Source organism: Salvia hispanica, chromosome 1, assembly GCF_029641045.1.
Source record: "Salvia hispanica isolate PSC_SH4W2 chromosome 1, Shi_PSC_v1, whole genome shotgun sequence".
Taxonomy (NCBI): domain Eukaryota; kingdom Viridiplantae; phylum Streptophyta; class Magnoliopsida; order Lamiales; family Lamiaceae; genus Salvia; species Salvia hispanica.
In genome coordinates, this window is record NC_142692.1 from 22655572 (window position 1) to 22667592 (window position 12021).

General features: G+C 36.8%; 3 protein-coding genes across 3 annotated transcripts; 1 reads left to right on the top strand and 2 right to left on the bottom strand.

The window, feature by feature from the left end:
* Positions 1 to 384: 384 nt before the first annotated feature.
* NDP1 (Tetratricopeptide repeat (TPR)-like superfamily protein) lies at positions 385 to 4258 on the bottom strand. Its single transcript, XM_048124345.2, has 13 exons — positions 4010 to 4258; positions 3798 to 3909; positions 3643 to 3716; positions 3518 to 3564; positions 3263 to 3416; positions 3139 to 3183; positions 2851 to 3055; positions 2700 to 2761; positions 2513 to 2613; positions 2231 to 2285; positions 2094 to 2141; positions 1880 to 2019; positions 385 to 693 (listed from the first exon to the last, which is right to left on the bottom strand). Exons 1-13 carry the CDS (start codon positions 4194 to 4196, stop codon positions 613 to 615), a joined length of 1311 nt encoding a protein of 436 aa, XP_047980302.1. The 5' UTR covers positions 4197 to 4258; the 3' UTR covers positions 385 to 612.
* Positions 4259 to 7280: 3022 nt separating this feature from the next.
* On the top strand, positions 7281 to 8472 carry LOC125222477 (Pathogenesis-related thaumatin superfamily protein). Its single transcript, XM_048125116.2, has 2 exons — positions 7281 to 7543; positions 7638 to 8472. The coding sequence occupies exons 1-2, from the start codon at positions 7474 to 7476 to the stop codon at positions 8315 to 8317; spliced, it is 750 nt and encodes a 249-aa protein (XP_047981073.1). The 5' UTR covers positions 7281 to 7473; the 3' UTR covers positions 8318 to 8472.
* Positions 8473 to 8630: 158 nt separating this feature from the next.
* On the bottom strand, positions 8631 to 10653 carry LOC125222476 (hsp70 nucleotide exchange factor FES1-like). The gene is made up of 6 exons (XM_048125115.2): positions 10389 to 10653; positions 10031 to 10173; positions 9886 to 9936; positions 9582 to 9803; positions 9386 to 9488; positions 8631 to 9252 (listed from the first exon to the last, which is right to left on the bottom strand). Exons 1-6 carry the CDS (start codon positions 10472 to 10474, stop codon positions 8742 to 8744), a joined length of 1116 nt encoding a protein of 371 aa, XP_047981072.1. The 5' UTR covers positions 10475 to 10653; the 3' UTR covers positions 8631 to 8741.
* Between the last annotated feature and the right edge of the window lie 1368 nt (positions 10654 to 12021).

Genomic DNA, 12021 nt, shown 5'->3' on the forward strand with positions numbered 1-12021 from the left:
GGCTGTTTTGGATTTACCTATTGCTGTTTGGTTTAGTTTTGTTAAGTTCGAATAATTTGCTTCTAGACCGTTCTAGTATCTCTTTACCAACTCCACAATCTCAATCTTAAGATCAATTAGTTTCAAAAGCAAATGATCAAATATTATTACTTTTTCCCTCTACATTTGTTTTTAAGATCATTAATTTTATTCACAGAGACAATTTTATATATAACGGTCACTTTTAGAAAGTGGAGTAATATTCAAATTATAAGAACACTAATTTTTGACAAAGTACTTCTATGTAAAAAGGAAGTAATTTTTCTTATAGTTTGTGGCAAGGTAAAGTTCACTTCAGTTTCTGTGATATCTAATATTGTTCCAAAATAAAAGTAACTCATATACTCAGTACACGAAGGTGCCAATTATTTATCAACTATTATGTGAAATCCGATAAAATGCCCAGCTACAAGGTGATCAATATATTACTGTAGTATTATCCAATTCTGGGTGGTTTAACAACTTTGCCGGAGGAATCTATGAAGATTCTAACCCGATCCATGCGGAAATCTGTTGTCACAAATGAATTGGAAGGCACCACATGGATTTTAGTCCCTGCGGCGGCCTCTCTCTTTATCTTGTTCTCTGCTTCTTCTGAGGCAAGTCCGACGACTTCGGGCCACTCTGTTTTTCCTGGTTGATATTCGGATCCATCTAAACCAATATCACCAACAACCATTTTAAAATACATACAAATATTATCAATAATTCTCAAAAACCTATATCTATAAATATACATATAAATAGTTGATCACCTTGATGACTCTCTTTTGGTTGGTTTTGTTTCTCAGCCATTATATTTGCAAGATTTATCAGTATTAATTTTTGGGAGTAGTAGTAATATATATAGTACTACTAGTAAATGATGTCCACGTTTTGTATGCCGGCCAAACATAGTTGAAAATGTCGAAATATCAATGTCATATGTTTCCTTAGCTTAGTCGAGAAGCTAAATAAAATGTGTCATATGTATTTATACTGCCGGCCAAGCATAGTTGAGAATGTGGCACTATTAAAGTAGCAACTAGGAATGCAAGTATAACTATAGCCAACTGTATGTAAATTTTAATACTATTACATTTATGTCACATATAATGAATACTACATATTATTGGAATTTAGTTACGTTAATAAAGCAAATAAATGTAAGTATGTGCAACAAGTGATATTCAGTAACATAATTAAAATGATATGCCATTTCAGTTATATTTATTACTTTTAGCAATTTATCTTAGAGTGAACTACAAAATTAGCCTCTATATATGACTAATCGAACGTTGGAGGTACCTATGTTTCAAAAAATGCACCAGACGCCTCCATGTATGGATATAATATCATTTGAAATCCTTTTTCATTATTTACGGTCTTCCATGCCCTTTTCACCCTCCCTTTTTTTCCAAGTAATTTTAAGTTTCACCCTCCCTTTTTCCAAGACATAATTAAAACAGGAAAGAAAGTTATGCACCAGACAAAATTAGGCTTCAACCGTTACCATGTATACCCACAAAAAAATATTAAAAGTTATGTTAAGATAACAAACACAACCATCAATATACTAATTTAATAACAAAAAACAGGCACATGCTTTATTTAGTTTCTTTATTTTCAAATAAAGTGGCAATTAACATTTACCATAATATTTTACATTCCACCTTCAATTAGAAATCATATGACCTCCATGCTTGCCTTCTTATTAGCAAACCTCAACAAATGAACCATTTTCTCCACATATTAGAGTTAGGTGTTGCTGCTTTGTCTAGGAGAGGCAAGACCATCTAAGCATCATATTATGTACACGAAACTAAACCGCACGGCATATCCTAGTATCTATGACTGGCACCTTAGGCGAAGATTCCGAAAGCTCCAATGCTTCGCCCAGTGACATCCACCGGTTTCCCCAAGCAGTTTCTGCCCAATGTTTCAATCTCTCCCCTTCTGCTTTTCTCGACTGTTGCACAAGAAGCGTTTCTGCATACCCACCTTCACAAATAACCGCATATAAATACAAGCAAAAGCTTATTAGCAAGCAAATCAATTCAGTTATTAAGACATACCTCTGGCTAGTGCGATTATATCTTTCATGCTAATGTTTCCATCGACACCTATCATTAAAAAGAAATACGCCTCAGCAAAAAAGCAATTGAAGTTCTAAGGAAGGGGAGATTTGTGAAGATATATAGCAATTTCTTACCATGAACCTCTAAAGATGGAGCTTTAAGCAGCTCGATTGCTCTTCTGAAAAGACCCTATCAACCATATAAGAAAAGAATAACACAGCAGAATGTTTCAACAGAATATACATACAAAAACATGTGAAGAATGACTGAAAAACTTTCTACTAGAAACTGAGTGAAGCTAAGATATAAACAGATACTGATTCATCTACATGGAATGGCCGTGAAGAAAAGTGAACGAACATAACTGATATATCTGACATTTTATCCTAGTTTTGCAGCATAACAAAATTCCTTACCTCTTGAATTAGAAGGGAGCTCGAGCGCTCCGCCATGGCTTTTAGCCGATACATGAGAGCAATGCAGGTCAAAATGACACCAACTTTGGGATGTTGAGGGCCTGCATATATAAGCAATGGTACTATAATGCAAATGTAATTCAATCACGTTGGAACACTGATCAGGTTTACCACTAAAGTAACATACCAAAGTGCTCTTCCACTTGATTCATTGCAGTGGTCAGTATCTCCTCTGCATCACTAAAATTCCTAGAGAAGAAAAACCACATGTTAAGACGTGATGACCCTGGTAACAGAGGAAGTTGATCGCAGACTATAATAATCTAGAGACAGATTACCCCACATGGGCCTCGAGCTGCCCTAAAGAACAACCAGCGGCAATTGCAACTTCCCGTGGTGTCATGTTACAAGCTCCAAGGTTGTTAGGATCACCAAAATCCTTGATGTCGGACATTGCCTGAGTTACTCTCTGGTACAACTCCTTTGCAGTGGAAAATTTCCGCGTTCCATGAAGGAACTCGCCATAAGACAGGGCAGCATTGGCTACAAAGACAATGTTGATGAATGGAACTATAGAAGTGCATATTATTTCGAGAAATATATTTCTCATAAAGTATAAACCTTACCACTCAACAATCCCTCTCCCGGTATTCCCTCAAAGACCGACTGTGCTGCAGACATGGATTGGAATTCAGTCACTGTGAACAAACGATAAGCATACAAAGGACCTGACAAATCGACCATACGCACCAGATTCAGTGTCACCGCATATGAGCTCGATCAGACCTTTCAGAGCTTTGATTCGGGCTTCTAGAACCTCAAATCCACCCCCATCACCTAATCCATGTCTAATTGATCCTAGGATTTGCAATGCCAAATCTGCAACAGCTGATGCTGCATCCTCCTAATGAGTTTTTAACAGACATCAGGGTATTCAACCTTCAAATCTACAAACAACATTATTCTACTTGAAAAGGAGCTATTCTCATTATTGCTGCGACTTACTCGATATATTTGTAGATAAATTCCCACCAGAGCTTCAGAAGCAGCAACTGCACAAGCCCAACACCGATTTCACCATTGAATATAATAGTAATAAATAAGTCAAGTAAATTAAGTAATCTTATCACCTTTGATATCAAGAGAAGACAAGCTTAAATCTTGAAGCTTTCCCAATCCCTCAATTGCTGTCTCATGGAACCCTCTAAATCGAATTAATTGCAGAATAAAATAGGGAATTAAAAGAAAACAAAAAAAAACAAGAAAAAAATAAAATCAAATGTACCTCTCAAACATTAAGGTAGAGCGAGCAAGCTCAACCAAACCCTTGGAATTCTCATCTGGTTGAGTTGATTCGCACTGTTCCAATACCAGCAATCCTTGCGCGTACGATTCTTCTGAAATTGCAATACCAATAAACCCCATTTTTTTCTCTGATACCTTAAACCTCAAAGTTAAAAATTCAAACTTGAAGAGTGAAGAAACAAGTGGTGGCACCTGTTTTGTTCTGGCGAGCAAGAGAGGTGGCGTATTTGATCATTTCAACTGCAACTGGGTTGGGCGTGCTAGTGGCTGAAAATTGTCTGAGCGGCGGTGCCACCACTTTTGGAGGAGGCGGTTTAACCGCTAAAAGGGACCCTATTCCATTTCTGAAGACCCTCGAAACTTTAGCTGCGAGCCTCATGTGTTAATTTTTATCCTCCTCGCTTCTCTCCTACTGTTCTGCTTTGGATCAAGGAATCGAGAAAGCAGAATTGCTGCTCTCTTTTCTTGATTTCTCTGGGGGTGAGACTTAATGGGCTTATATTGGGCCAATTGGGTCTTGAACCAGAAAATGGCCCTTCAAATATCCAAGAATGGGCTATTATTTGTCTGTCTAGTTCATTTCTAAGCTTAAACAACCAGTCTCCAATTACAAAATAAATTTAAAACTAATTCAACAAAGTAAAAATCGCTTTTAACACTGATTAAATGAGTTAAACCTCATCTCTTAATTCTATTCAAAGCTAATGGATATACATTTATTTTCACTCCAATGACATTGACTATGTTTAACAAATTTTAGCTATAGCATTAGTTCAACACTTAATCTTTAGCCTTTTCATCGGTCATAAATAGTTTAAGAGTGTAGAAAGTTCAGAATCAAGTTCTCAAATATCGTTATAGCATAATTTTATTATTGAATTATTTATAAATGAATCAAACTCAATAATTTCTCGTTTTCAGTCAATTTCTAATTAAGTAAGAAAAAGATATTAAGTACTCCCTCCGTCCTATTAAATATGCAACGTTTGAGAATCGGCGCGGAATTTTATGTAGTGTTGTTTTGTGTGTTAATGAAGAGAGAGTAAAGTAAAAGAGATGAAAAAGTAGAGATAGAGTTATTTCCATCTAAGAAAACGTTTCATTTTTAATAAGACAATCTAAAAAGAAAAACGTTTTATTTTTAATGAGATAGAGGGAGTACTAAACGAATAATACTACTCAAGATGCATAAAAATATACACGATCAATAAACCCATAAACGAAAACAAAAGCATTGGAATAAACAAAGATCAAAGGTAAATCATCGAATCAATTAATTTAAACTAAATGTAAAGAGCACCACATAAAATCTAGCCAGACATATGAAGTCAATAACACAAGAGTGAAGAAGAAGCAATCGGTGCTTTTCAGTTGCAGATGCAAACACTTTGAGCTTCGACGGCCACAATTTGTGGCTTTATTGAGGATGCTCTTTGTTTCTCTACATGAAATCATGAATCATCAAATTAGCCACAACAAAACTTGAGTATTTTGTTCAGCCTCAGCGAATTTTAAGGATAAAAAGATGGTAGAAATCCATAGAGTTTCATCTTAAAATCAATTGATGATAGAGGGAGCAATTTATTAGAGACTTAGGCCACGTTCGGTTTACATTACAAAATAATATGGAGATTGAGTCTGGAATAATCATGCCCCATATTGTTTTTGTCGTAGGGGTACGGCTCCGACTGACAATGGGGAGATTATCCATATAAGATAGTATCATGGATTAATTAGACCTCCAATTTTATTAACCGAACACAGAACTAAATAGTACACATGCTTCAATTGACCAACCGAACGGTCACTTAGTACTCCCTCTGTCCCGAATTAGGAGTCACTTATTGTTATGGCTCGGGTTTTAAGAAAGAGTTGAAGTGTGTAATAAATGAAGTGAGATAGTGGAGTGTGTAATTAATGAAGTGAGATGGTAGAGTGTGTAATAGATAAAGTGAGTTGGTTGAAGGTGGATCCCTTTTGACTTTTTAGAGTTTTTTATTTTTGTTTTGGTTTATTTTAATGTAGATAATGACATTTTGATGTAATTTTGATGAGCAATGGAGTAAAATTATAATTTTGATGTAATTCTAAATGTGACTTTTACACTGGGACGAACTTTTATGGCAAAAAGTGACTCTTATCTGGGACGAAGGGAGTAGTTTAAAGTCTCTTTTTGCACCGATGTGAGATATTGTAATATTGTTACAATGTTTATTTATTTTATTTTGCCAACACTATTCCTCAAACCCTTCAAAGTGAACTTTTGAGGGTTTAGACTTTTTTTATCGGGTTGCACTAGCCCTCTACCGAATTGGTCTAGATTTAAAGCCCAAGTGTTATGAGCCTCGCTGGCTCGCCAAGATCTCGCGACACCTCTCCGAACGAATCAGCCTCTCGTCGACTGTATGGCCTGCGATATTGGTCGCAAAAGGGCTGCGACATGGCACCCCGCAAGTTGTAACATCTGTAACACGAACATGCTTCGGAATATGGATGAAAATTGCAAGAAGTCGTTGTAGACATGGCATTCCTACAACTTCACAATATGGATGGATATGAGTTTGACGTGAAATATGGAAGTGGATATGGAATGAATGATGCCACGATTGAGGGTGGAAACTCAATCGATAAATCGATAGACTATTCGAAAACGAACACTTTGCTACAAGAATTCGAATAGGATCAAGAGTAAAAAAACTCAAGAAACACACTCAATCAAAAACTCGTCTCCCTATTAAAGAACAAGACCAGCCTATTTATAGACTTCAAAACCTACAATCAAATCCTAAACAAATCAAAAGAGATTAACTCAAAAACCCGATTCTAACTAAATTCTAGCTAATGCCTAACTCACGCAAATCTTAATCCTAATATAGACTATATAATTTAAATATTAAATCCTACTCTAATCACAAATCTAATAATCGCTACTAGATATACTACAACCAACTATTAAGTAACTAATTCAAAAATAATACCCCATGTACTATGCGTTAGTTCCTAACATTTTTTAAACTTCAGTCTAGATATACTAATGAGTCGGATAAATTTAGCCCATAGACAGCGATCCACTCTAGTATGATAGAAATTTATAAAGTTCTACCTAAACTAAATGATGATAAACGAATGAACATGGTTTCAGTTATTTCTTCACTGAATTTTGTTTCATTTGCCCAACAGATTGACAATCAGGCAATCTTGTATTCGCAGGGAAATATACTCAGCCGACTATAAAGTGAAAAAGACTAGTTTTGTTTATGGTGAAAAAGGGGCAAAATATTCTGTTTCTCATATGTATGAAAGAACCATAACTCAATCCAGTGTTTACCTGAACGTGAGTACAAGGTATACACTTGCACACTAATAGTTATATTCACTGTTACGTGCTAAAGTTAAAGACATGATAAGTCTATAACTTCATCAAAGTAGAAGAAATCCTCAGCTAGAAGCAATGCATATATGCTCTCTGTTTGATTACAAAAAAGAAAAAAGTGTGGGAAAAAGAGGGACAAAATTAAATAAAGAAATGCAAATTGAGTTTGAGGCAGTAGCCTCTAGCAGAGCTCCTCTCTGCTTTAAATTCAGCATCCATCCCTCACAGTTCACCCCACAAATCACAAGTTTCAGTTCAACATTGCAGATTGATTTTAACAAAAATGCTGCCTACTAACCAATGTGCATTCTTCATAGCTATCACCATACTCCTCCTCTGTCTCACTAGAACAAGTATACATTATTATGATTTAGCTTTGCTTTTTTTCATTTTTAGCACAATGCAATCTGTGGTCAAAATCCTGATATCAATTATTTATGTTTATAGATGGCAGTGGTTATCAGCTGATCGTAGTAAACAACTGCAACGAGAGCATATGGCCCGGAATCCAGGCCGGTGCAGGGCAGCGGACGCTCAATGAGGGTGGCTTCCTCCTCAGCAGCGGGGGAGAGGTGGCCATCGATGTCCCTGAGAAGTGGTCGGGTCGGCTATGGGGAAGGCAGCTCTGCAATTTCGACTCCAATGGGAAGGGCTCGTGCGCCACGGGCGACTGCGCCGGACAACTCCACTGCCAAGGGCTTGGCGGATCACCCCCGGCCACGGTGGTGGAGATGACATTAGGCTCATCCACCTCGCCACTCCACTTCTACGATGTGAGCCTGGTGGACGGCTTCAACCTGCCCGTCTCGATGAAGCCCGTCGGGGGAGGGGTGGGGTGCGGAGTGGCGTCGTGCGAGGTCGATCTGAACGTGTGCTGCCCCTCGGCTCTGGAGGTTAGAGTGGGAGGGCAGGTTGTGGGGTGCAAGAGTGCTTGCTTAGCTATGCAATCACCAAAATACTGCTGCACAGGGCAGTATGCAGATCCCAAAACTTGCAAACCTACAGTTTTTGCAAATTTGTTCAAGGCCATTTGTCCCAAGGCGTATAGCTATGCCTTTGATGATTCTTCAAGCCTCAACAAATGCATAGCAAAGAGATATGTTATCACTTTCTGCCCTCCACAATGAGAGTGGCCTCGCCCTAAACAATCTCGTTTAGTTACGAGATTTTCCTTCTGTCTAACTAGCTACTCTAGCATTAGGCAAGGAGCTGTTGTAGAGGCTTAAAAATTCAATAGCGTTTCCTATGCAACAATTCTAGCATGTCGATTATTTATATTCAATTTCAAGCTCATATCTAATGACACTTACCTGATCCAACTGATCAATCCAACTAATCAAACTGTCTAACATGAGACTTGGTGACGAGATAACAGAATCCAAAACATTCGATATAAAACAAAATTGAACAGAGTGAAGCACACAATGAACAGTTGCAGAGTGAGATAAAAAGGTTGGATTTTCGAATATAGCGAAAGTATAAATATAGCACAAGATCTTAACTAAGTCATATACAATGATTCTGGTGCATAATTGCGTTAAACAAACTGACCTAAGCTGAGGGTCCAGGACCTAATAACAAAGGCGCTTCCTTCTTCTCGTTGTCTGGTTTTGGGTCGGGATTTCTGTCTGCAGCCAAAGCTCTAAGAGGCAGCTGGAAATACTGGCTCGCTACATCTGGAGGAGGAGCGTCTTCTCCGGGGAGGGATAGAAGGCCCTGCTGAAAGAGTGGCGATGGTTCATTGTGACAGGCTTTCCAAAGAGAGTCCACGAGCTCCCTTTCCTCTTTCACAGCTCCTAGATCTTCAACAGACATCTCACTAATTCCTTTGATCCTGTCTTGTAGAATCTGCTTCAGTTTATCATCATCTTCACTTGAGGTATCAGGCTTCTCCGACCTGTCCCGAGCTAGAACAAGAAGGCTCCTTAGTGCTGCTTCACGTACATCAGAATCCTCACTTGATGCAAGGTGCATCATTATGCGAGGAAATCCAAGCTCGGATATAACACCAATGTCTGAACGATTCTCGCTAAGGAGATAGTGGATCAAGTTAAGGGCTTTCCTGCATATGATGCATTTTTGCATTAATAATTACACAAAACATAATCATCCTCAACTTTAGGCTAAACGATTAATCAATATTATAAGCTAAGCAAAGATGTCTAGCTAAGTATAATAAGATATATCATATATACCTTTGAAATCTCACACTCTCAGAGCCCAAAGCATCTTTTAGCGCCGTGTAACCATTAGCCAACCGAAACGCAGCAATTCCAGACTTGTTATGCCTAATCAGAGCTGCAAATTGAAAATTGAATAAAAGAAAGGATCGAGAAACTGTTCATCCATTGATTACATTACTGCACATTGCGCAAACAAAGCGATCCTTACAAGAGATTGCACCAAGTGCTTTGGTACGAACTCCGACATCTGGATCAGAAGTAAAGTTTGTCAATAATGGCTCCATGCCATTAGCTTCCATGACCAGCTGTTGACTCCTGGGATTGTTTTGTACGACGGTGCTAACAACATCGGCTGCTTTCGCCCTAATGTTAGGATGCGAGTTCCTGAGGTAGCCGAGGAGAGGTGCAAGACCACCAATGGAATGAAGATCTAGCAAAGCACAGAAAAATAATAAATCCACTATCTCTCTACATCAAAGAATCCTCAATGCAGATCATAACTAAGAGCTAACCATTAGCATTGTCGATAGACTCCACATGTTCTTGTAGCTCATCCAACATATCTACACAAGTAGCATAATTGAAAAAACCTCAGAAACCAACCACATACATACATTAAGATAAGATGCTGAAATTATCATTAGAAACTATGAAGACCTTCAATATCTTGAGGAGTGACCCCCTGAGACTCCAACACCTGCTCTGGGGTCTTCATAACAAGTGTTATCTCCTTCATTCGCTTTATAACATCAATCGTCTGCCCTTGCATCGCCTCCATAAACCATTTTCTATCCTCCTCACTAAGCCCAAATTATAACATGAAAAATATATACTCTAATTAATTCATGTCGAAACACACAAGTGAAACTCCAGAAACAGCTAAAGCACCATATTTCGATCAATCAATTAAGAATAAATTTAAAAAAATCTAGTAAAATTAAGATCCAATAAATTTAAGCAAACTAAAATTTGAAAAAGAACAGTTTGTAAAAGAATTGGGGAAATAAGAGAATACCTCAAATTGCGAGAAGTGTCAGTACCGTCGGCGTGGGAAAGACTCCACTTAAGCAGTCCTTCCCAATTAGGGCCTTCTCTTGCCATGTTTTTTGCTTCTTCTTTTCTAACAAACAATAAACAAGAAGGATTAACGAGGGAATGAAATACTATACTAGTGCGGCAATATCAGGTTTCGAAGACAAATATTTCAGATAATTAAACGAGTTCCTCAGAAGAATTTGTGAAGGGTTCTGGAATGATCGAGTTGGATCTAGATAACAAGATTCTACACATAGCTTTAGTCAACAACGGATGCGAGGTAGGCCCAAAACCTACAGCCTAATGGGCTTATTTTTCATTTGGATTCTTTCTAATTATTTTGACAATGAAATACTGCTAGTTATATCTTTCCGATTTCACCCCGTTCATCAAAATTACTCCCTTTCGTCCATGAAATGTTGTTCAATTTTGTCATTTTGTCCGTCTATAAAATATTGTCCAATTTATTTTTTATTTCTTTTTCATTTTTTTTTATGGACCCTACTTTCCACCAACTCATTACATTCACACTCTATTATAAAAGTAATGTATAAACATGGGGGGCTACATTCCACTAACTTTTTCCACTCATTTTTCTTCATATTTCTAAAAACCACACCGAGTCAAACATGGACAACATTTTGGAACGGAGGAAGTAGTTAATACTACTATAAACAGAAAACAATGAAATGCACAAATGATCTCTATAATTTTCGTTTTACACACCAATAGTTATTGGACTTTAAAAAAAATTTTAGTAAGTCCCTAGACTAAGATATAATCACATTCATAGTACTTTTTCACTATTCATCCTAAATTTTCACCGAAAATGCCCTAAAGCATGGATGACGTTTTTGAACTTTCAAAAATATGGGACATTTAGGTAATGAGTATGATATTTTTTTTATATCTTTCTCTAGTATTGGGTATGATATTTTTGTATGGTTTAAATGCCTGTAATGATATTTTTCACTTCACTTTATCAATCATTTTATGACAAATCCTCTTTTTTTCTATTTCTCTTAAACTTTTAGAGAGTAAAAAATAAAAACTAACACTATGAAATTATTAAATATATTAATTATAAAAAATAAAATTATAAATTTAATTTTTAAAATGACTTGTGGTTCGATTACTTTTTTAATACTCCATTGATCCTAAAAAATAGACTATTTTGACCATTTTGAGACATCCCCCAAAATTAGACCAAGTGGAACCTGCAAAACGAAAGCAAGTAGACATGTAGTCAAATGTGAAAACAAATATAAATGATGAGAAACAATGAGAAATATCAAACCTCGGAATGACAATTCCATCTGACTTCTCACACCTCGCACATATGATGCCTGATATGACATATTCTTAATCTTCGCAATCTTTTTGACACAGTGTTTGCATGCCAAATAGGACTATTGTCTATAGTGGCACTCAACATTTTTAATTCTACCACAATTTCATTAAGAACCCTCCTGTGGAACACAATAGTTAATTTTGATTTTTATTCAAATAAAAGTAATATATAAAGAAACAAAATAGTAAATAAAAAAGGAAAAAATGGCCTCATTTTCTTCTTGTACATCTGCAAGAGTCTTTATGACCAAGTCATCAAATTC

Bases quoted from the DNA above. Each gene is read 5' to 3' on its own strand.
- NDP1 (XM_048124345.2), bottom strand. From the start codon at position 4,196: ATGAGGCTCGCAGCTAAAGTTTCGAGGGTCTTCAGAAATGGAATAGGG. The intron at 3,056-3,138 runs GTAAGGTTTATA...TTGTCTTTGTAG, and splicing joins GGGAGAGGGATTGTTGAGTG to CCAATGCTGCCCTGTCTTAT. The intron at 2,142-2,230 runs GTAAGAAATTGC...TTTTAATGATAG, and splicing joins TCCATCTTTAGAGGTTCATG to GTGTCGATGGAAACATTAGC.
- LOC125222476 (XM_048125115.2), bottom strand. From the start codon at position 10,474: ATGGCAAGAGAAGGCCCTAATTGGGAAGGACTGCTTAAGTGGAGTCTT. The intron at 9,937-10,030 runs GTCTTCATAGTT...CTACTTGTGTAG, and splicing joins CACTCCTCAAGATATTGAAG to ATATGTTGGATGAGCTACAA. The intron at 9,253-9,385 runs GTATATATGATA...CATCATATGCAG, and splicing joins GAGAGTGTGAGATTTCAAAG to GAAAGCCCTTAACTTGATCC.
- LOC125222477 (XM_048125116.2), top strand. From the start codon at position 7,474: ATGCTGCCTACTAACCAATGTGCATTCTTCATAGCTATCACCATACTC. The intron at 7,544-7,637 runs GTATACATTATT...TTATGTTTATAG, and splicing joins CCTCTGTCTCACTAGAACAA to ATGGCAGTGGTTATCAGCTG.